The 23,238-nt window shown below is 43.2% G+C and overlaps 1 protein-coding gene across 24 annotated transcripts in view; it reads right to left on the reverse strand.

The window, feature by feature from the left end:
• Positions 1-23,238, reverse strand: part of DLG2 (discs large MAGUK scaffold protein 2) — a 1,511,004-nt gene that overhangs the window by 135,875 nt on the left and 1,351,891 nt on the right. For all 24 annotated transcript variants that reach the window (XM_048840921.2, XM_075126424.1, XM_048840889.2 and 21 more), the window contains one exon: positions 9,763-9,877. In XM_048840921.2, coding sequence (XP_048696878.1) covers positions 9,763-9,877 — 115 coding nt within the window. The remainder of the gene's footprint in view (positions 1-9,762; positions 9,878-23,238) is intronic.

The raw sequence follows: 23,238 nt of genomic DNA on the forward strand, positions 1-23,238 counted from the left end.
TTGCGTCTGTCTGGTCCGAGAAGAGCCTGGACCCTTTGAAGGGGAGGTCCTGGAGTGTATTCTGGACCTCTGGGGGCAGGCCTGACTCCTGGAGCCAAGCTGAGCGCCTCAAGACCATCCCTGATGCGATTGTTCTAGCCGCTGCGTCTGCTGAACCCAGGGAGGCCTGGAGAGAGGTCTTGGCTACTGCCTTGCCCTCGTCCACCAGGGCCGTGAACTCCTATTGGGAACCTTGTGGAAGATTGTCCTTAAACTTCCCCACCGCCACCCAGGAGTTAAAATTGTGCCTGTTGAGGATGGCCTGCTGGTTAGCAATCCTCAGCTGAAGGCCCCCAGATAAGTACACCTTTCTAACGAAAAAGTCCAGGTGTTTCGCCTCCTTGGCCTTAGGGGCCAGGGCCTGCTGACCATGGCGCTCCCTTTTGTTCACCGCCGAAACCACTAGGGAGCATGGACTTGGGTGGCAGAACAGGAACTCATAGCCCTTAGATGGGGCAAAGTATTTACGCTCCACTCCTTTAGCCATTGGAGCGCTGGAGGCCGGGGTCTGCCATATAGTCTTATAGTTAGACTGGATGGTCTCAATGAGCGGGAACGGTATTCTGGATGGACCTTCGGGGCTCAAAATGTCCACCATGGGGTCCTCCTGCTCAACCGTCTCCTCGGCCTGCAACCCCAAATTTTGGGTGACTGCGCAACAGTTCCTGGTGGGCTCTATGGTCTATTGGTGGAGGGCCGGACACCTCTGTACCCGCCACCGCCTCATCGAGGGAAGATGAGGAGGTTAGCTGCTGCTCGACCCCCTCTGGTTGGTCCTCCTGCTCCCCATCTCCCGTGGTAGGGGCCTCCGGCTCAGGCCGGGGCAGGTGTCCATGGGATGGCACTCGGTTCGGTGCCGGACTCTCTCGTCTATGCTGGAGGGATGCTGGAGGCCTGGATATTGTTGCTTCCGGCACCGTCTGGGGTCAGTGCGGGGACTGGGACCGCCGCACCGAGTAATTTGCTCTGGACTGGGCCCCTTGGCATTCCTGATAGGTCCAGGGGGTCCAGAAGGGCCAATGGCCTGGTGGCCCCCATTGAGGTTGCCAGCTCCCTTGAGGGTCCCTGCTATCCGGGCCCCGGTGCGGGTAGCTATAGCGGCTGGAGCCGGTGCCGGACTGCGGCGACACTGATCACGAAGGCCATGGCGGTACCAATGATCTGCGCCGGCGGGAGAACGATCGGCTCCTGGCTGAGTGAGACCGGGAGCGGTACCGGTATCCCCGGGACTGGGATTGGGACCGTCTGCGGGAGACCTCTGGAGAGGGCTGTCTCAACTCCTCCCGGTGCCGGTCTCTGGGTGGTGCCAGAGTGCGGCGTGCCCTTTCTGGTGCTTCTTCGCGTTGACCCGCTGCCGGTGCCGCAACCTCCTTCTGGGCTGCTGGCAAGTGCGAGTCTGCAGAGTTGGAGCTCAACCGGGACCAACTCCGGGAGCGGTGCTGGGACGGTGTCCTCGAGAGGCACACCACTGCCGGCTTACCCCTCAACGGCACCCGAGGCATGGGCGCCAGAGGGTTCTCCCCTTACGGGAGAGGGCTCACTGCTGACAGCTCGATGAGGTCCTTTGCAGCCTCAAAGGTGCCAGGCGTGGAGGGCTGATCTGTTATGCCCTCGAGCCCATTGTCTGCACTGAGCTCACTTAGGTCTGGGCTCGGTGGGGCTTGTGCTGCCGGGACCGCCCGTGTCAACGCCGGTACCATGGCCTTCCCGCTCTTGTCGGTGCTCGGGGCCTTGGGAGGCACCAGCCTCCTGTGCGGGGAATGACCATGCCTTCCTTTAGGCCACACCGGGGAGAACGAGCGGTGCTGGGGCCTAGCCTGGCGCTCTGGGGCCGACAGTTTACGGTGCTTAGCCGGTGCCGGGTCTCTTGACGGCTCCGGGGCACTACGCACCGAGGAAGCCTGAGCCGGCGTCGGGCGCTCTGGGCCCGGCAGCTGCATGCGGCCTCCATCAACAATTGCTTTAGGCGAAAGTCTCTTTCTTTCCTTGTCCTTGGCTTGAACGCCTTGCAAATCCTACACCTTTCAGTTTGATGTCCATCCCCCAGGCAACGTAGACACGAGTCGTGGGGGTCACTAACTGGCATAGGTTTGCGGCACGTGGCGCAAGCCTCAAAGCCGTGGGCCTGTGGCATGCCCCGCAGCCTGGGGCAGGTGCTGGAGGCCTCCAAGCACCTAATGACTTAAGTGATCACAATCTGTATATAAACTAACTGATAACAGCTTCTCTAAAGGCTAAGGGACTGCTCTTCTACGAGAGAGAGAGAGAGAGAGAGGTTGTTCCAAAGCCGCCACGGACGGTAAGAAGGAACTGGAGGGGGTCGGGCCGGCAGGGGTATATATGCACGGCGCAGTGGCGCCCCCCAGGGGGCCTGCTGGCAGCTGCTAAGGGAGAAAGTTTCCGACGCTTATGCACGCGGCGCGCGCACATCTAATGTGGAATGGACGTGAACAAGCACTTGAAGAAGAATATTTAGTTACAGACCTTTCTGCAGAGGTTCAATTTGTAATATATAAGAATTGGAAAGTACTGTAGTTGTGTATTCTAAACTTACCTGAACCCCTTTCATCTAGAAATCAGAGAGACAATTCTATGAAGGCAGGTTCTTTGGCATGGTATGCTCCCTCTGACACCCAGTTTTCAACTGGCTGCAGTGAGATGTATAGTTCTGACATGCCCACCTATATGTCCTGAAAATCTTGCACTGATCTACTTTAGTATACATACACAATTTGGGAGCATCTATTAATTTAATGGCATAGTTTCTTCATGTCTATACTAGCAGATCCCTCCAATGCTTGACCATTAACACTAAAATTCCACTGGCTGGCTTCCTTTCAACCAAGGAACTTCACTTCCTAAATATTTTAGTCCTCCAAAAGGTTGCCATATTCTACAGCCCATGAGTGACTCTGGAGAACGGGGAGTGGACAGCGCAGCTGTTTTAAACCAATGTACATGATTTTGCAAGAGCAAGTGTTTTAACCTCTGAGTTCAAAAGACAAGAGTGTAGTCAATACTAAAAAGTCATCTGTATATAGCACAATGCTTAGCTTTATTGATCTACCCTCCTATGAAAGAGTTTGTGAGCTAGCAATTGAATTGCTAAGAAATAAAAACGGTGAAAGGCAGAACCTTGTCTCAGCACTCTAATTAAAGCAAATTGATCCAAAACAAATCCATTAACCTTAGCCAGGCAATAAAGGAGCTATAAATAACCACTATTTAGCCCATTACACATCAGTTCCTCCACAGGCATCATATTTTCTGTTTTTCTTTCCCTTGTTCTTTCTCACTGAAGTGATTTACATGACAAAGTAAGAGTAAATCATCTTCTATTTTTCAATCCTCACCTAGAGTCTTATTATACTCTTTGTGGCCCTGCAGTTGGTTGCTGTGGACATTCTGATAATATCTCAAACAAGGGATTAGTGCTTCACGGGCAGCAGTAACAGATCATTTCTTAAGAAACAATGACAGTATTTTTATATAAAGCCACTACTAAAGAGAACAGATAAAGAGAAACACAGAACATATGATTTATAGTCAGAAATACAGTTGAAGCGGAATGTTTTCGATGAAGCAGCAGTGGCTCTTTAAAATGACTAAGATAAAGAGCAGGAAAAGAATACAAACCACCAAAAATAAACATAGGAATTCAAAAGGTTACACAATTCCTTATGTAAATCTCTCTCTCTTGGTTTATTCTTAGTATATACAGTTTTTAAGACTACACTTTAGTCTTAAACTGCTGGGAGAAATGCAGTTCTAGCACCTATGACCCATTATCTTCATATTGTATATTCTTTACACTTCATTTAATATTAATGACTAAATGTGTTCCAATTATTTAGGGGGTTGGACTGTGCCAAGCATCAGCATGTCTAATTCCCCTGTCTGCATGAGGAGAGGATCAGCTACCTTCATAAGACAGAGGATCTTCAGAGAGGGTGGGGCCAAATAGGATTCTGTGAGGAATCCACACAAACCTTCACAGAGCCTGAGGCTGTATTAGCTTTTTGCACGCCTCCCTCTGCACTAAAGAACCCCTCCTGAAGTCATTTTTAGGGGTAGCAGAAGGTGAAGGAGCCAGATGGAGCCATGCTTCCAGAGACAATGGTAGGCAGGGAGTCTCCAGAATTGGTATGGAGACCCCAGCATCCCGTGGTTCCCCCAAGTCTTGTGTGTGTGCGGGGGGTGGGGGAGGGAGTGGGGGAATGGGGGGTGGAGGATCTGCAAGTTTTAGGGTTTGAACCCACTGCCCATTCCATGATGAAAGTAGCAAACTCAATGCCAATTGGAATGATCTGCTGGAAACTCTACATGGCTTCTGCCACAGACTTTACCTTTCCTCTCAGAGTTTTCTACAAGAAGGGCAGAAGAGCCACACTTCCTATCCAGCTGCTGCTGGTGCACTAGTTGTATTTATTTTTTAATAATTCTCAATTTAAGAGAAACTTGTTTTCCTCTCTTCTGGTTTTCCCAGTGTAATTTTATCTACAACGTAATTACTTTATGTACCCACGCACTGTCTAAACCAATGAAATTTATTCCAATTAAAACTCCAATGCGAAAACATTTCAAGCTGAAAATACACACACTCACACACAAGCTCGTATTCAACGCAGAACAGCAAAACTGCAACATCTTAAATGAAGAAAAATGGAATAATTAACTTTCCATCATAACTGGGAATTGCTACATAGACATTTTTAGGATAATTAGCAGCATCTTGTCCTTTCCCACACTGCACAGATGCTTACCAAAATGATCATCTAAAATGCACTTGGCCTGAATTTCAAGAACATTATTACAGTATTCTTTTACACTGCAGACTTCTCACAAAGGTCCCTTAATGTCCCCAACAAATCGAAATCTCAGAGAACATGCATGCTTGCCATGTCATTCTTCACCCCCACCCCACTGCCTCAGCACCTGATAAAGACACAAACTACCTTAGTAACGACCATATATTTGAATCAACAGTGCCTAGCACAATGGAGGTCGTGCCCCTGACTGTGGCCTGCAGGTTCTACCACATTCCAAACAAACAACAATAATATGTAAAATACAGCCATTTTTTCATGGTCTGTGTGTATATAAATCTCCTCACTGTATTTTCCACTTTATGCAGCCGATGAAGTGAGCTGTAGCTCACAAAAGCTTATGCTCAAATAAATTGGTTAGTCTCTAAGGTGCCACAAGTACTCCTTTTCTTTTAGTGCTTATCAAGTACACTTTTAGTAGAGCTGAACACAGCCAGCTTTCTTGGCTTTGACTGCATGAGTTTATGCAACTAAAAATGAACGGAGCTTCTTGAGGTTTTATGGTTGAGGCTTTTCTGCTCAGTTCTGAAATAAAAGAACAGATCTGTATTTGTGGTATGGGAAGTGATATTTAGATATATGGCTAAAAGACATCAGAAGAGTATTGGGCTACTGTGAGTTCACCATGATGACGACTGGAGATTTTTGTTTAATCAAACTCCATTTTACAAAATTATAAACTATTTGTTTCCAATTGTGATTTTAAAAACAACAGATCTTATTTCAACAGCTGCGTATTAAGACAGAGGGTAATATTTCCAAAAGGGCCTAAATAACTTAGGAGCCTATGTTCCATTTTCAAAAGTGATCTATGCACTTAGGCTCAGATTTTAAAAGACACCTAAAGATGCAGATAGGTGCCTAGCCAGATTTTCAAAGCATTTAAGCAGATTAGGTGACTACCTCCCATTGATTCACCTGCTTAGGGACCACTGAAAATCCCAGGGTGTCTTTCGGTGCCTAAATTTCTTTGAAAATCTGCCATCAGTAGCCTAAGTCACATTGACTTTCAATAAGACTTAGCCCTGGTCTACACTAGGACTTTAGGTCGAATTTAGCAGCATTAAATCGATGTAAACCTGCACCCGTCCACACGATGAAGCCCTTTATTTCGACTTAAAGGGCTCTTAAAATCGATTTCCTTACTCCACCCCTGACAAGTGGATTAGCGCTTAAATCGGCCTTGCCGGGTCGAATTTGGGGTACTGTGGACACAATTTGACGGTATTGGCCTCCGGGAGCTATCCCAGAGTGCTCCATTGTGACTGCTCTGGACAGCACTCTCAACTCAGATGCACGATTGTCTGCCGTTGCTCTGACGCAGGGAGGGGCAACTGATGACATGGCTTACAGGGTTGGCTTACAGGGAATTAAAATCAACAAAGGGGGTGGCTTTACATCAAGGAGTATTTCAGGCAGGACTTCACGGAGGGTTCCAATAAGAAATGGTGCACCTAAGTTATTGTTCTTATTGGAACAAGCAGGTTGGTCTGGCCTCTGATTGATACATGGCTAGATTTACCTCGCTGCACCTTCTCTGTGAGTGACTGCAGTGTGACCTAGAGGAATGAGTCCCCTAGACAGGGGGTAGGGGGTTGCAAATGAGTACAAAACAAATCTGGTTTATTTCTTGTTTTGATACACTCCATCTATCTTTTACATCTTTGGCTGGCAGCAGATGGTGCAGAAGGACTGCATGCCATCCACATCTCATGGCTGCTCGGCAGAAGATGGTACAAGAGGACTGCTAGCAATATGTATTGCCTGCCTGCTCACCATAAGATGGTTCAATAGGACTGACTGCAGGACTAAAGAGAATGACCTGATCAAGTCACTCCAAATTTAGTCCCTGCGCCCATGTCTGCCCAGGCGCTCCTGATCGACCTCACAGAGGCGACCAGGAGCACCTCGGACATGACGATGACGGCTACCAGTCCTACTGTACCATCTGCTGCCATAAGGCAATGGGTTGCTGCTGCTGTGTAGCAATGCAGTACCACATCTGCCAGCACCCAGGAGACATATGGTGACGGTGAGCTGAGCGGGCTCCATGCTTGCCGTGGTATGGCGTCTGCATGAGTAACTCAGAAAAAAAGGCGCAAAACCATTGTCTGCCCTTTCTTTCACGGAGGGAGGGAGGGAACGGGGGCCTGACGATGTGTACCCAGAACCACCCGCGACAATGTTTTAGCCCCATCAGGCATTGGAATCTCAACCCAGAATTCCAATGGGCAGCGGAGACTGCGGGAACTGTGGGATAGCTACCCACAGTGCAACGCTCCGGAAGTCGACACTTGCCTCGGTACTGTGGAAGCACTCCGCCGAGTTAATGCACTTAATGCACTTAGAGCATTTTCTGTCGGGACACACACACTTGAATATATAAAACCGATTTCTAAAAAACTGACTTCTACAAATTCAACCTAATTTCGTAGTGTAGACATACCCTTAGGCTCCTAAGTGCCTAAATCAATTTGAAAATGGCACTTAGGTGCTTTTGAACAAGTTTACTCAGAGGCTATGGAGTCAGTTACACTGCAAGTGCTGCCAGTGGGGACCTTGGGCTTCTGAATCTCTTTCCAGGTAGAAGTATTCTACCTGTATTTAAAGAAAAGTTTTGATTTTTAAAAAACATGTGTATTAAGTTGATGCTTGTGAAAGGTGCTGGATTGTGAGCAGAATTAAGTCCTCTATTTACAGAACAAGTGCTGTACTGGTAATCACATTAAAAATGTCCCCACATTTGACCCACCAAGGTGTCTCCTGTGGCAGACATGGGGCTATTCTGTAATAATCTCTGGATACTATATTGGGAATTTTACTGTTGGGTGTATTGGGTTTAATCAACAGGGATGTTGGGAAACAAACAGGAATTCAAAACAATAATTCAAGGTAAGACAAACAAACAATTGAGAGTTGTCACAAGATAATGGAATGGACAATGACTTTAGGGAGACTGGCTTGACATCCTGCTTTTGGAAAGCAGGCCAAATTCAGGAAACTAAGACGACAAAGAACTTCTGGCTGGATAAAAGGTGCATGTCTCTCTAGGGCAGGAGTGTTTGTTTGAGAGACAATTTCTGTTGGGGAACAGACTGACACACAAAGACACTTGCTAGCATGTTTGAAGTAGTTAGGCTTTTCTAGGCTTCAGGGGGATGGTAAGCCATTAGGTAGAATAGATATGCCATAGACTATGTATTGTTTTAAAGTCCTTTTTCTCTTTTGTTAAGATTTATTCCAATTGTTCAGATTAAACAATACTATGGTTTTAAGAAGGCTGTCTGGTCACTATATTTCCCACTGGTCACAGACTCCCATAGGGAAGAACTGCAAGTACCAAACACAGTTGGACCCACTGGTAAGTATAGTAGATACACAGGGTTCTGTAGACCAGGGCCTGGTCTAAGAGTTGGAGAATCACATGATTTCACTGAAAGGACAAGTTAATGCAGGAGTCCTGACACCAGTGGTTGTGTATTAAGAGAAAGGCCAGAGATGGGTCAGAGGTGCAGCTAGACCTGTACTCTTGACATAAGAACAGCCATACTGGGTCAGATGAAAGGTCCATCTAGCCCAGTATCCTGTCTTCCAATAGTGGCCAATGCCACATGCCCCAGAGGGAAAGAATGGAGTAGGTAATCATCAAGGGATCCATCCCCTGTCTCCCATTCTCAGCTTCTGGCAAACAGAGGTTAGGAACGCCATTGATGGACCTATCCTCTGTGAACTTATCTAGTTCTTTTTTGAATCCTATTATAGTCTTGGCCTTCAGAACATGCTCTGGCAATGAGTTCTACAGGCTGACTGTGCTCTGTGTGAAGAAATACTTCATTTTGTTTGTTTTAAACCTGTTGCCTATTCAAGACACTTCCATCCTGGTCAGGACAGATCAACCTCTGGGGATATGAGAGAAGTTCCATCTCAATCCCCATTCAGTCCTTGACCTCTCTACTGAAGTGCCAATTAGTGCCTTTTGGGGTTCTGTCACTGGGAAATGCAATAAGACCACCAATTGCTACTTTAAGTATTTCCCTCTTGCTTAAATTCCTTCTTTGCTGCCCTCTCAGCTCATGCTGAAGGCATAACAACAAAATCTAGGATTTAGCCTTAATTGGATCTCTGCAATGTTACCACCTGAATTAGCTCCCCGTCATGACTAATTGTCACTGCCTGGAGGTTGACATATTGCCTTCCTGTACTTTGCAATTGTCAAGAATTTCAAATGGTATGCTCAGCATGAGGAAAGAATTTAGAAGTGGAAGGCCTAAAAAAGTAGGAGTCCTATTAAAATATTTGGCAGTAAGCCCCACATGCTTATCTTTAGCAGTACACTTTCCATTGCCAAAATGAGGGACTGACAGCAAAACTTGCTAGGGTCAGAGGTGTGAATCCCAGTCCTCTGGTCAATAATGGCTACTGAAATAGGATGACTATGGCAAAGGTAAAGCGGTGATCACTAGTACTGCCTAGCTAAGAATTGGGTACATCCTATATAATTGTTATCATCTGGTTTCCTCCTGCCTCTTAGGCCATAAGCTCCTTGTGGCAGGGGCAGTTTGAATGGTGCCCAGTCCAATTGAATTTGACCTGAGACCTTTAGTATGCAGAAAAGCTCATCTGTTTTTTCAGATATTGTGTGGGTTATCAAATGGTGAAAGTTTTCATCTTAAAAAATTGCTACAACTCTTTCTACTGCTCTTTAAAAATAGCCTTGGAATGATAGCATTAGTAATATAGGTGCATCAAGAAATTATATTAATTTCACTGCATGATACATTTTTAACCATGTAAACTCACATCATGATACATATCTCAGTTATATCCCTCAGCTCTCCAAACCACATGGTAGAGAGGCTGCTCACACTGATCATCAGAAAAACCACTCTGTGCCTACCTGACGTAGAGTGACCGCTTCTGATTGGTTCTCAGGGAGCCAGACCCAGAACTCATGCTGTGGTTCATCATCTGCTCGCGTAGATCATGGATTTTTGCTTCAAATCGAGCGTACTCTGATGACGGAAAAAACAAACAAACCTCTATTGTAGCTGCATTACAATTGGTAAATGCAAATGAATGTTAAGATTAATAAATCCAGGACATGTTCTTAGAATCATGGTCACATGACCTATCTATCTTAAGCGTGTATATAACCCCATTACTGTAGCATCTGAGCACTTCACCACTCATAACACCAAGGTACTGTCATCTCTATTTTGTACATGGGGAACTGGGGCACAGAGAGACTGACTTGCCAAAGGGCACACACAAAGCCTGTGGCAGACCAGGTAACTGTATCCAGGCTAGCACTATACCCACTGGACCATCCTTCCTCTCAGTGACTGAATTACCTTGCTAATGGAGCACAAGGTATATTAAAATTACCAGTTGAACAAACACGTGAAGAAGCAATAAAGAAAGTTTCCAAAGTTCTTTCAAGTGGAACTGTGCAGTGGAGAACCTCCCCTCCTGATCTCATTTAGCAAGGAAATACCTGGGGATCTAATTTGTCCACACTGACTATGGAATTTCCATGAAAAGTGCCCCTGCCTGGGTGCAGTGGGGGGCAAAGCATGCAGTGAACCCCTTCTGCCCCCAGAGGAGTTACCCTTGCAGAAAGCACTGAACACCAAGGGGCCCTCCCATGCTGCACACTCCTTGAAGCAGAGGCCCAGTTTACCTGAACTGGAGGCCCAGTTTACCTGAAAGACAATGCTTGGGTGTGCACACACTGGGGACTTGATTCACCATTGCCCTGCACCTTATTTACATTAGTGCCATGTGAATGCAAACTGGTTGTAAAATGCTACCAATTAGAATGGTAGCATTTTATACCCATTTTGCATTGGTCAAGGTACAGGGCAATAATGAATTGGACCCTACATCTTTAGTATGGGACTGAATGCAGCAACTGCTGCTCTTAGAAGCAGGCATAATTCCTCCAGACTCCACCATACTCACAGCCAGCTGCTAACTCCTTCCCTCTCTCCACTGCTCCATTGCCTCTGAGCCATAATACAACCCAGAGTTGAAGGGAGTTGCTAAAGAAAACTAAGAAGTTTTTTTCCCCCGAAATTCAGAGACTTCCTATTAAACAGGATATTTACAATGGACAGCCAGGCAAACACAGAACCCAGTATTACATACTTGCAAAAGAAAAGACTGATTTTAATACTAAAATATATCAATAATACTTATACTGAGCTTTACATGTTTAAAGCAATGTACAAACATTAATTAATCCTCACAACACCTCTATCAATTATATAGAAATTACTATCGCCATGTACAGTTGTTGAAGGTCCTCCAAACACCTCGATCCCAGCACAAAGCCTTCTCCTGCACCCCAAGCCCCTCATCCCTAGCCCCACCCCAGAGCCCGCACCCCCAGCCAGAGCCCTCACACCCCCCTGCACCTCAATCCCCTGCCTCAGCCCAGAGCATCCTCCCGCAATCCAAACCCCTGAGCCCCAGCCCAGAGCTCCCTCCTGCACTCCAAACCCCTCATCCTTGGCCCCACACCTCCAGCCAGAGTCCTCACCCTCTCACATCCCAACCTCCAGCCCGGAGTCCCCTCTAGCACCCTGAACCCCCCATTTCTGGCCCCACCCTGGAGCCCACACCCCCAGCCCAGAGCCCATACCCCTCCCACACCCCAACCCCCTGCCTCAATCCAGAGCCCCCTACCATACTGCGAACCCCTCGGCTCCACCCCCCAGCCTGGAGCCCCCTCCTTCACCCCAAACCCTCATCCCTGGCCCCACCCCAGAGCCTGCACCCTCAGCCAGAGCCCTCACACCCTCAGCCAGAACTCAACCCCCTGAGCCAGCCTGGTGAAAACGAGTGAGTGAGAGAGAGTGGGGAGAGTGAGTGACAGAGGAAAGGGGGATGGATTGAGTAGGGGGGCAGGGCCTCGGATGAGGGGTGGGGCAGGGGCCAATGCAGGGGTGTTGGTTTTGTGTGAGTCGAAAGTTGGCAACCCTACCCATTGCTTTTGTTTATGTACAAACTACTGGAGCAAGTTTTCAGATCATGCTGTTCCTTCAGGTTCATAATTTAGCAGATCCTCTTCTCACTTGCACCCTATTTTCTTTATAAGAAATCTTGACTCAAATTGAAACCCCTCTGTTGCGGACCAAAGTAATGCACCGACAAGACTTAAGTCTCATTTTCAAAAGTGATTTAAGCATGTAGGAGCTTAAGTCTTATTGCAAATCAATGGGACTTGGGCTCCCAAGTGCTGGAGGACCAGATATTTTAAGTCAGTGGGAGTTAGGTGCCTAAATACCTTCAAAAATCTGGCCCTAAATCACTTTTGAAAATGCGATTTAGGTGCTTTTGCAAATCTTACCCCTAATCTAGGATTTGTATATGACTCAGATTAGGTCATTTTCTCTTTGGTGAATCTGGTCAAGATTCACTTTGTAAATTGTTTTGTTTCTGTCAAGCCATTAACTTGGTTTTATTACTATTACAGCTATTTATTTTTCTCTACCTCATTATGTGCACCTTCCTATATGGTAAACCATCTTGATATCTATGAAAGGTACATTTTAAAAAATCAATTAAAAAAAGGAGCCTGCATTTCCACTACTAAACAGAGACAGTCTCAGGGCTGTCAATCTGGCCCTTTTCACAAGCATTATATACACCCACAAGGATGTTAAACTATATTTCAAGGTGTATGTCAATAGGTTTTGGTGCTTTGCATCTGGATTAGGTCAAGAAAAGAAATAATTTACACCAGAGTAGCTTCTATCATAGCTTTCTCCTTTAATAATTAACAAAGCAATCCCACACAGATCCTGCATCTGAAATGTGGGAGGAATTCCTATATTTAGACTCCAATCTGTAGAGTGAGAAATGAAGATCAAAAAAGATGACTCTCTGTAGCACAGCATCAAATTACTTGCAGTTTGCACACCAACACCTTTGATACTTAGATGGGATGGTCAGATGATGAAGACGACTTCATTGAGTTTTGGATGACATTTCATCAAGGTCCGGTACTTGAAATTGTTTTATTTGATTGCAAATTTATTCTGATTTTTCCTAGAAGATGCTTATAAGATGTTATGATTTTTAAATATTTACTAACTACATGCTAGGTGTTCATGGGATCAAACTACAGGCCCCAGCTTGATTTGAATAAAGAACACAGTATATGTGAGGCTTTGCTGGGCTTTTTTTTTTTTTAATTGAAATAAGATCAGAAATGTAGATGTTTATGAAACCAATTTCATATCAAGTAGTTATCAATGTTTCGCTCTCAACCTGGGAAGACATCTCTAGTGGGTCCCCAAGGGTCAGTCCTGGGTCTGGTTATACTCAATGTTTTCCTTAATGACTTGGATAATGGAGTGGAGAGAATGCTTACAAAATCTGTAATGACACCAACGTGGGGTTGCAAGAACTTCGAAGGACAGGATGAGAATTTAAAATGACCTTGACAAATTGGAGAATTGGTCTGAAATCAACAAGATGGAATTCAATAAAGACAAGTGCAAAGTACTACACTTAGGAAGCAAAAAAATCAAATGCACAACTACACAATGGGAAACAACTGACTAGGCAGCAGGATCTGGGGGATATAGTGAATCACAAATTGAATATGAGCGAGTAATGTGATGAAGTTTCTGGAAAAAATCAATTCAGACAATTAAGGTCGTGACAGATGGACAAAAGGGAAAAATACATTCAGTGAAAGGCTGATTCACAGTCTTGTGGCCCTTTGAAGAAAGAAGAAAACCACAGCACATCACTATCTGATGCACTGCTACACTTTGCCAACTTTGACTTAGCAAAATCTCCATGAAAAGGGGCATGTGATTCATATCTGAAGTTCCTGTGCTCCCTAGAGGCATGGGCAGCAGGTGACCTGCCAGCTTGGGGAAGCTAGTCCCGGGCTGGCATCACCCCTCCTGCTCACCTTCCCACACCGGAGCCCAGAGCCTCTCCCCCTCCCCGTGGCTGCCAGACCCCGCCTCAGCTCCCGGGCACCAGGCAGGCATCGCATGTCCCCACAAGTCCCCTCCCGCAGCCTCCCATCCCAGCACAGGGCAGGCAGCCCCAGCGCCAGCAGCCCCCCCCCCCCCAGCCCCAGTCCCAGCCCCAGCCCGCTTCCCTGAAGAGGAGCAGCCAGCATGTCTGGGCTGGGACCAAGGGGAAAGGGCAGGCAGGAGGGGGCATTCTAGGCAGAGCGTGGGCAGGGCCACGCTGGGCTGTTTGGGGAGGCATAGCCCCCCCCAGCCTACCATATATGCCAGCCTGCCTAGAGGCTTTCCAATAACAAGAGTCAGGGCCCTTTATTTAGGAGCCTAAAAATTAATGTAGGAGACTAACTCCAAGCACCCATTTTTGGTGCTTGAGGTCCAAGGCACCTATAACATCCACCAAGCTAAATCTACTACACAGGCTAGTGGTAGGAAAATTTTAATTTTGCTTAAGTTGCTTTTTAGTTATAAAATTAGAGCATAGCAACGGAAAACACAAGAATAAGAATTTTGCAGCTCCCACAAAAAACAGTTAAGACTCTTTATAATATTAAAATATAATTATTTTCATCCTTAATCTTGTATAACAGGTTGCAGCTTAGACTTAGCTTAGAGCAGTAAAAAAACCCAAACCAACCCAAACCTGAAAATAGATTCTGATGGAAATGCTGATACACTATATAGCAGTGGAAATGACACCACTGAAATGCATGAATATTAGCCAACCCCACCTACACTCGTTTGAATTTATCTAATGTTGGCACCATTAGAGAGATCTTAATTCTTTCTGTCAGCAGGTATTAAATTTTGCTCTCCAGTATTATGCAGGTTCATCAATGTTTGCTTCAAGATGATAAAAGCTTTCATAAGCACTGCTATTAGATTTTTAAAATAATGCACCTGTAACCCCGTTTGGTACATTGTGAAAGAGTGACTGTCAGTAACATGGGTGATTGGTTGGCAAAGGATCACACATTTGTCAGACTGTACAAGAAAAAAAAGCAGCCTAAAACCCTAATACTCCACTTTCAAGATGATTACTACAACGATATATTTGTTTTTAAAAAGACACTGGAAAAGTATTAGAAGACAAAATATCAGCTTGAAAAGGATATGTCAAATCAGTACAAGCTAGTATAAGCAAGGACTACTGAATGAAGGAGCTAGATCCTCAGTTGGTGTAAATGTGGCACAGTTTTAATGGAGCTATGTCAATTTACACCAGAGGAGGTTCCAGCCAACAGGTTTTGTCTGGATACAAAATGTACAGCTCAGGTGTCAAGTTGTCAGCTGAATGCCTTGGATCTCTGAGGGCGTATGATACTATCATTGTAGTATAGTTATTTATACAATTTATGTAAACCATTCTTTTTCTCCCTTTACTCTTGGCCATCAATAAATTTAGACCTGAAATTAGATGAAGGCTTCTAACCATCATAAGAGTGAAGTTCTGGAACAGCTTTCCAAGTGGGACAGTAGGGGCAAAAAACCTGGCTTTAAGACTGATAAGTTTCTGAAGGGGACGGTATGAGGGGACTGCCTACAATGGCATACGGCCCATCAGCGACTGCCAATAGCAAAAATTCCCCACTGCTGGAGATGGGACACTTGATGGGGAGGGCTCTGAGTTACTACAGAGAATTCTTTCCCAAATATGTGTCTGGTGGGTCTTGACCACATACTCAGGGTCTAACTGATCACTATATTTGGTGTCAGGAAGGAATTTTCCCCCAGGTCAGATTGGCTGAGACCTGGGTTTTTTTTTTACCTTCCTCTGCAACATGGGGCATGGGATACTTGCAGGTTTAAACTAGTGTAAATGGTGAATTTTCTGTAACTTTAAGTCTTTGAACCATGATTTGAGGACTTCAGTAATTCAGCCAGAGGTTGGGGTCTATTACAGGAGTGGGTGGGTTAGGTTCTGTGGCCTGCAATGTGCAGGAGATCAGATTAGATTATCTCAATGGTCCCATCTGACCTTAAAGTCTATGAGGCAGTTGTCTTTGCTGGATAGCTTAAGATTTCTTTTTTATTATAAATACAAAGTTGGGATCCTTTTTACTTTGGTTTTTACTTCTGTGAGGGTACATAGATTTGTTTTAAAGAAAACAAGCATCCACCATATGTACATCCTGGATTAGAGAGGAAGAATGGACCAGGGATTAACATACTTTGGAGACCTAGGTTTAATCTCCTGCTCTGCCACAGACATCCTGCATGACTTTGGGTAAATCACTTCGCTCCTCAGTTTCCCATCTGTAAAATTGGGATAATATCATCTCTCTACCTCACAGGAGTGTAATGAGGGTAAATCCATTAAGGATTGTGAGGTTCTCAGATACTACAGTAATGGGGGTTGGGTAAGTACCTATAGGGTGACCAGATGTCCCAATTTTTGGGTCTTTTTCTCACATAGGCACCTATTACCCCCACCTCCTGTCCCAATTTTTGACACTTGCTATCTGGTCAGCTTAAGTACCTAAGATATAGAAATTCTGACTGTTTTCCCTGAAGCCTGGTATTTATTATTTGAATATACAAAAGAGCACTGGAGCATGAGTTTTAAATGGAAGAGACAGGATGAAGTGTGGTCCACAGCATGCTAAGCGATGTACTTGCTTTCTTTGGCCTTATTTCTACTAGTCAGGAAGAACAACAGCCCTTTCATTACTCCAGGCTCAGGCTCCCATGCCCTCCCTATTCTGTTCATCATTTTTACCTTGTACTAAGGAGTTTGGATCCCAATTCGCTGTTGCTCTGCACACCACAGCAAAGTGCAAAAGGGTTCCAAATGAGAATCCCACCCACCCTGTATTAGTGAATTGCAACAATGAATTGAGCCCTTAAAGTTTGATCCTGCAAGGTGCTGAGTACTCTGGCCCTGATCCAGCAAAGCACTTAGGTATATATTTAACTTTAAGCCCATGCAGAGTCCCGTTGACTCCAGGTCAGTTTCCTGTGCAGTTCATTGGGACCACTGGTGCTTAAAGTTACACATGAGCTTAAATGATTTGCTGGATCAGGGCCAAAGTGCACAGCACTTTGCAGGACCAAGCCATTAATGGAAAAGTGATATGCTTTGTGATTAGGCCATTAAATTCTATCCTGTTTGAGCTGAATACCTACTTGCTTTGGGATCCTCACTGATCATTCACATGCTCCCACGTTTCCTAGTCATTTTATAATTTTCCTAGCCTTTTCCATACCCCATCCTCATGTTACAAGAGAAAGTAGTTTCCATGGTCCCGTCCCTCCCCGCATGTAAGTATAAAGGAAGGGAGGGGGCTCGTGACCATCCAGGCTGAGAACCTAGGAGGTACACTTTATCTTTTTAAGTACAGAGAGCCTTCAGAATGTGTATTTATTCCCAGCTCTACCGCAAGTGACTGCCGGCGTGATCTTGGGCAAGCTGTTTCACCCCCCTGTGCCTGTTTTCCCTGCCAGCCTTTGTCTTGTCTGTTTAAACCACAGATAATGTCACTGACATTAATCAAGCCAGGATTTAACCCTTTTGGGCAGGGACTGGCTCTTACTGTGTGTTTAACAGTGCCTAGCACCAGTCTCAGTCAGAACCTCTAGGAACTCCTGTAATACAAATAAATAATAATTGATCATAGCATTAAAAATGAGATACACTCTTCTAACTTTTATTCTTCTGATATATGTTTCCTACACAGCATAGTTAAGCTTTCGTGTTTAACCCCATGCATCAAGCCTAACTCCTCACCAAGAATATATTTATTGTACATGTTGAAATAATAAAAAACCTTTAATAATCTGAGGCTGTAAAGTATTTACTTCTCAGATTACAAAGATTTTCACTGATCATTAATCTGCACAGAATGCGTTATCTGAATAGCCTGTTAGCCCAAATAAGAAGGAGAAAGACTTTGTGGTATCATAGAATCATAGAATATCAGGGTTGGAAGGGACCTCAGGAGGTCATCTAGTCCAACCCCCTGCTCAAAAGCAGGACCAATCTCCAATTAAATCATCCCAGCCAGGGCTTTGTCAAGCCTGACCTTAAAAACTTCTAAGGAAGGAGATTCTACCACCTCCCTAGGTAACGCATTCCAGTGTTTCACCACCCTCCTAGTGAAAAAGTTTTTCCTAATATCCAACCTAAACCTCCCCCACTGCAACTTGACAGAGATAATCCCTCTGCAATACCTTTCTTCTGTGACATCCGGTACTGACCACTGTCACAGATAGTAAACTTGACTTGATGGACCTTGAATCTGATCCAGTCTGGCAATTCCTATGTTCTAATAATTCTGAAGGTAAATTTGACTTGATAGCAACCAAATCCACAGTATAAACATTCACTAAAAGTCACGAATGAATTCAATGTACAAGATTCTGGTACCATCAACAGAATAACGTTTCCATTTGTTAGGGTGACTTAGTCTGCTGCAGTTTCCACGGTATGCATCTGATGAAGTGAGCTGTAGCTCACGAAAGCTCATGCTCAAATAAATTGGTTAGTCTCTAAGGTGCCACAAGTACTCCTTTTCTTTTTGCGAATACAGACTAATACGGCTGTTCCTCTGAAACCTTAGTTTATATTTGTTATGGTAGCATCCAGAGGCCCCAGTCAGAATTGGAGAGCCACTGTACTGTACAGTTTGTACGTTATACAGCCCAAAGTTATATTGCTACTACTTCTCACTAACATTTCTCCCATTTGTAATGAAATTACCCAGGTTTCCAAAAGCACAGGAAATGATAAACAATATCGGTCTTGATATCTCTGGAGGGAAGATGCCTCTACATTTTACTTCCTTCTATATTTTGAATAAATGCATTTATTAATATTTTTAACACACACACTCTTTCGCAGGCACCCAGAGAAAAATCTCCCTCTCCCTTTAAAGATGTCAGCATACTCTGTGAGCTCACCCATTGCTTTGGCCTCTGAAACTTCAGCCCAGTAAGCTCACTTATGACATATACTCAGATCCTCAAAGGTATTTAGGTGCCTCATACCCACTGAAACCAATGGGAGTTAGGTGCCTAAGTATCTTCGAGGATCTGGACCTTAGTTCCTTAAAAGTCCTTCTCTTTATATCCACTAACTGCCCGTTACCAATTGTATTTACACCTTTAATTAACTTCAAATCAAACCTTGCCTTTGCATGCTTGCTCTGAAGCTGGCATCACATTCCAAATGTCACTGCCAACTTTCTTTTCATTTTGTTTACTACTGACGGTAATGCTTCTTCCATCTGTCACTCTTTTAGATACAGGCTTCATATCTGGTTAGTTGTGAATATAAAAAAAACCCTTGAAAATATATATTTTCCCTCACAAAATATTTAGAAAACTAATGTCATGTCCATTTCATAGTCAGAATGAATGAGTCAAATCCAAATTGTTCTCTGGAAGCTGTAGTTTCAAAGAATTTAGACCTTATAAATGAATCAAGTCTGTAGTGACAGGAAGTTTGTGTCCTATTGAGGCACTATTCAAACAGCCCCTGTTACGTCCTGTCTTTGGTCTATTCATTGTCAGCCTGGTCTTGTACCTGACCAGTTGAGAATTTACTCCAAATCCTTCCAGCTGTTGAATAAGGCTTTAACTGACCTGATATCCTTCAAAAAGATTATTCAAATTGCAAAAAGGTCTTGAGAATTATTTTCCCTAAATAGGACTTTATTTTATATCCCCACATAGCACTTTATTGGATTTTTTTAGTCCTTTTTTTTCCGGATGTGCTCAAAACAAAATAAAACGTGCCTCCTTGTGGGTCAAATTACACAAAGCTCACATTGACTGTCTCACACAATTTGCCAGGTAACATGTTCAATGTGGTACAAAGCAAGTAGTGAAAGCAGGAAGAGGATGTGGAACAAACAGGACACATATGTTCTGTCTTAGGAACACAGTCTGAAATCTTGGAAAAATTGGTTACATAAGTTGCCCCCAGGCATCTAACTTGCACAGCCAGCACTTGCTCGGCAGAGCACCATATGTCTCTTTAACCTTGATAGCTTTATAGGGGTTAGAGTTTTATAGAGTGCAGGATTGTTTAAAACTATCTCCAGTGTCTTAGGCAGAAGCTAACCTTTCTTCAGCATTAGGCAGGCTTCACCTTTTTCTTCAACAAATATTTATGTGAGGCATTGCAAAGAAACAAACCTTTTATATTAATATTCAAGCTACTTTATGTTACTCTTTAATTATTTCAGGGTAGCTATAGAGGATCTTAGTCATTTATTTACTTTTCAGAATTCCCCTGCAAAACTCCATTGCCAAAAGGACACTTTTTATTATAATTATTATTCGATATCTCCATTGTTCTTTTCCAAGAGTAATTCTGTTTCTTAGGGAGTTGAGCATAAAATGCTGATTATCCTCATCTTGTTAATGATGATGCAGCCATACATTTATTGTATCTCAGAAAACTATGCACTGGAACCAGGAGAAGAGCTGGAGGTGGCAGCTTTTGAGGTATCTGAAGCATTATGGGGTTGCATCGGATTGTATAACTTGACCAACACAGTTCAGCCATCATAACACTCAGAAAGCTTGCAAATGCATTGGATGGTGTTGGGAGAAAGATAAAGTGTACCAAATTGGCTTTTCACACCCAATTTGAAGGTAAAAAATTAATAGATTCCAAGATCAGAAGGGATCGTTGTGATCATCTAGTCTCACCTGTATTACACAGGCCATAGAATTTCCCCAGAATATTTCCTTCAGTTTTAATCCAGATCTAATACCTTGCAACAACCCAATACAATTATGATTAGAGAAAAGCAATGAAAATTCCTAATAACTACAATAGAGCTTTGAATAGACATTTTCAAAAACAAATCTGGGACTATAGAACGATCCTACCTATGTTCATTTCAAAGTAAAACTGGAGTAATCGTGCTAAATTGAGGCCTAAAATGCTAAAATTACTTTTCAGAGTAGCCTATGCTTTGAACGAGTGGTTCTCAACCATGGGTATACGTACCCCTGTGGATAGGCAGAGGTCTTCCAGGGGGTATATCAACTCATTTAGATATTTACCTAGTTTTACAACAAGCTACATAAAAAGCACTAGCGAAGTCAGTTCAAACTAAAATTTCATACAGACAATGACTTGTTTATACTGCTTTGTATACTATACACTGAAATGTAATACTTTATATTCCAGTTGATTTATTTTAGGGCTATCAAGCGATTAAAAAATTTAAGCGCGATTAATTGCTCTGTTAAACAATAATAGAATATAATTTGTTTAAATATTTTTGGATGTTTTCTACATTTTCAAATATATTGATTTCAATCTGAACACAGAATATTAAGTGTTCAGTGTTCACTTCATATTTATTTTTTATTACAAATATTTGCACTGTAAAAAGAAACAAAAGAAATAGTATTTTTCAGTTCACCTAATACAAGTACTGTAGTGCAATCTCTTTATCATGAAAATTGAAGTTACAAATGTAGAATTATGTACAAAAAATAACTGCACTCAAAAATAAAACAATGTAAAACTTTAGAGCCTACAAGTCCACTCAGTCCTACTTCTTGTTCAGCCAATTGCTCAGACAAACAAGTTTGTTTACATTAGCAGGAGATAATGCTGCCCACTTCTTGTTTACAATGTCACCTGAAAGTGAGACTTGGAGGCTCTGAAGTTTTACATTTTGTTTTTGAGTGCAGTTATGTAACAAAAAATCTACATTTGTAAATTGCACTTTCATGATAAAGAGATTGCACTACAGTACTTGTATGAGGTGAATTGAAAAGTATTATTTTTTATTTATCATTTTTACAGTGCAAATATTTGTAATAAAAATAATATAAGGTGAGCACTATACACTTTGCATTCTGAGTTGTAAATTGAAATCAAATATTTGAAAACATAGAAAAACATCCAAAATATTTAATAAATTTCAATTGATATTCTATTGTTTAACAATGCAATTAAAACTGCGATTAATTATGATTAATTTTTTTATCACAATTATTTTTTTGAGTTAATTGCATGAGTTAACTGCAATTAATTGACAGCCCTAATTTATTTTATACTTTTATGGTAAAAATGAGAAAGTAAGCAATTTTTCAGTAGTAGTGTGCTGTGACACTTTTGTATTTTTATGTCTGATTTTATAAGCAAGTCATTTTTAAGTGAATGTAACTTGGGGATATGCAAGACAAATCAGACTACTGAAAGGGGTACAGTAGTCTGGAAAGATTGAGAGCCACTGCTTTAAACAACTAACTCACACTGTGTCAGTCTTTCATTTGTGTTGTGTGAAAATCTGATCTGCTCGGAGTGTGTGAGATCAGAGTGGGGCTCTTAGAAAAGACGTGGAAATTATGTTCCTTCTGAAAATGAGGAGAGGGGATGCCGACATGATTCCATTAATTCCATAAACCAACATAAAAGCTGTAGCCTGCAGTAAAAATATAAATCTCTTCAAGAAGTATCAACTAAGCAGAAAATAAAATAGTAGCAAAATATACCAAAAAATCTTCCTGACATAATTATATACATAACAGGGTAGCCTTGTAGGCTTATAAAAACACAATGATCAGAAGGTACATAAGAAGTAGCATCCAAGTTTCACAAAACTATAATGAAAATGAACGTGCATATATGTAGCTGGGCCAACCTATGTTGCTATTGTAACTAACAGTGTTTTGCTTACATTAAGCTATTCCATAAACAGCTCTCCCCATGGCTTTGAGACCAGGCTAGCTTGGTAAACAGCTCTTCCCTTTTTCTCCTTCTCTTTGCTGTCAACTGTGATGATCTACCAAACAACAACATTTTACAATATCCACTCTCAACATAGTGCTGGGACTCCGAACAGAACTGAAAACAAGGTTTGTTCAAACTATGGGTTCGTTGCTCAAATATAAACCATCCAGTCTTAAAATAAAACTGGGAAAAAGTCCCAGACAGCCCCCAATAAAGGAAGAGCAGGTGGAAAAATGGGAGATAAACTTGCCACAGATACACTGTCCTGAACTAAAAGGCCTTACATCTAATATTGGAAGTAGCCAGAGATTTGTACCATTCTGCCATGGCTCCCTGATTAAAGGGACTAACTCAAACATGTAATGGAGAGATTACAATAGAGGATGCTATATATAAACTTGACAAATGTAATGTAATACACACTGTCGCCTCAGTGCATGCCATGATCCCTTGTAGCTCCCTAAAATTAATATTTACCTCTGTAAATCTACTGTAAGGAACACGTTCAATATTGAACATACAGAGGATGCAAAAGCACCAAAGTGTTTACTAATCTGAGTCTGGGACCATGTAAAAGTAGAACAATGAAGAAGCATTGGTGGAATACACAGAAATTTCATTTTGGGGTTCTGCTGATGAACCACTTGAGCTCCACTCTCACCTTTTATGGGGTCGGATC

Source organism: Caretta caretta, chromosome 1, assembly GCF_965140235.1.
Source record: "Caretta caretta isolate rCarCar2 chromosome 1, rCarCar1.hap1, whole genome shotgun sequence".
NCBI lineage: Eukaryota > Metazoa > Chordata > Testudines > Cheloniidae > Caretta > Caretta caretta.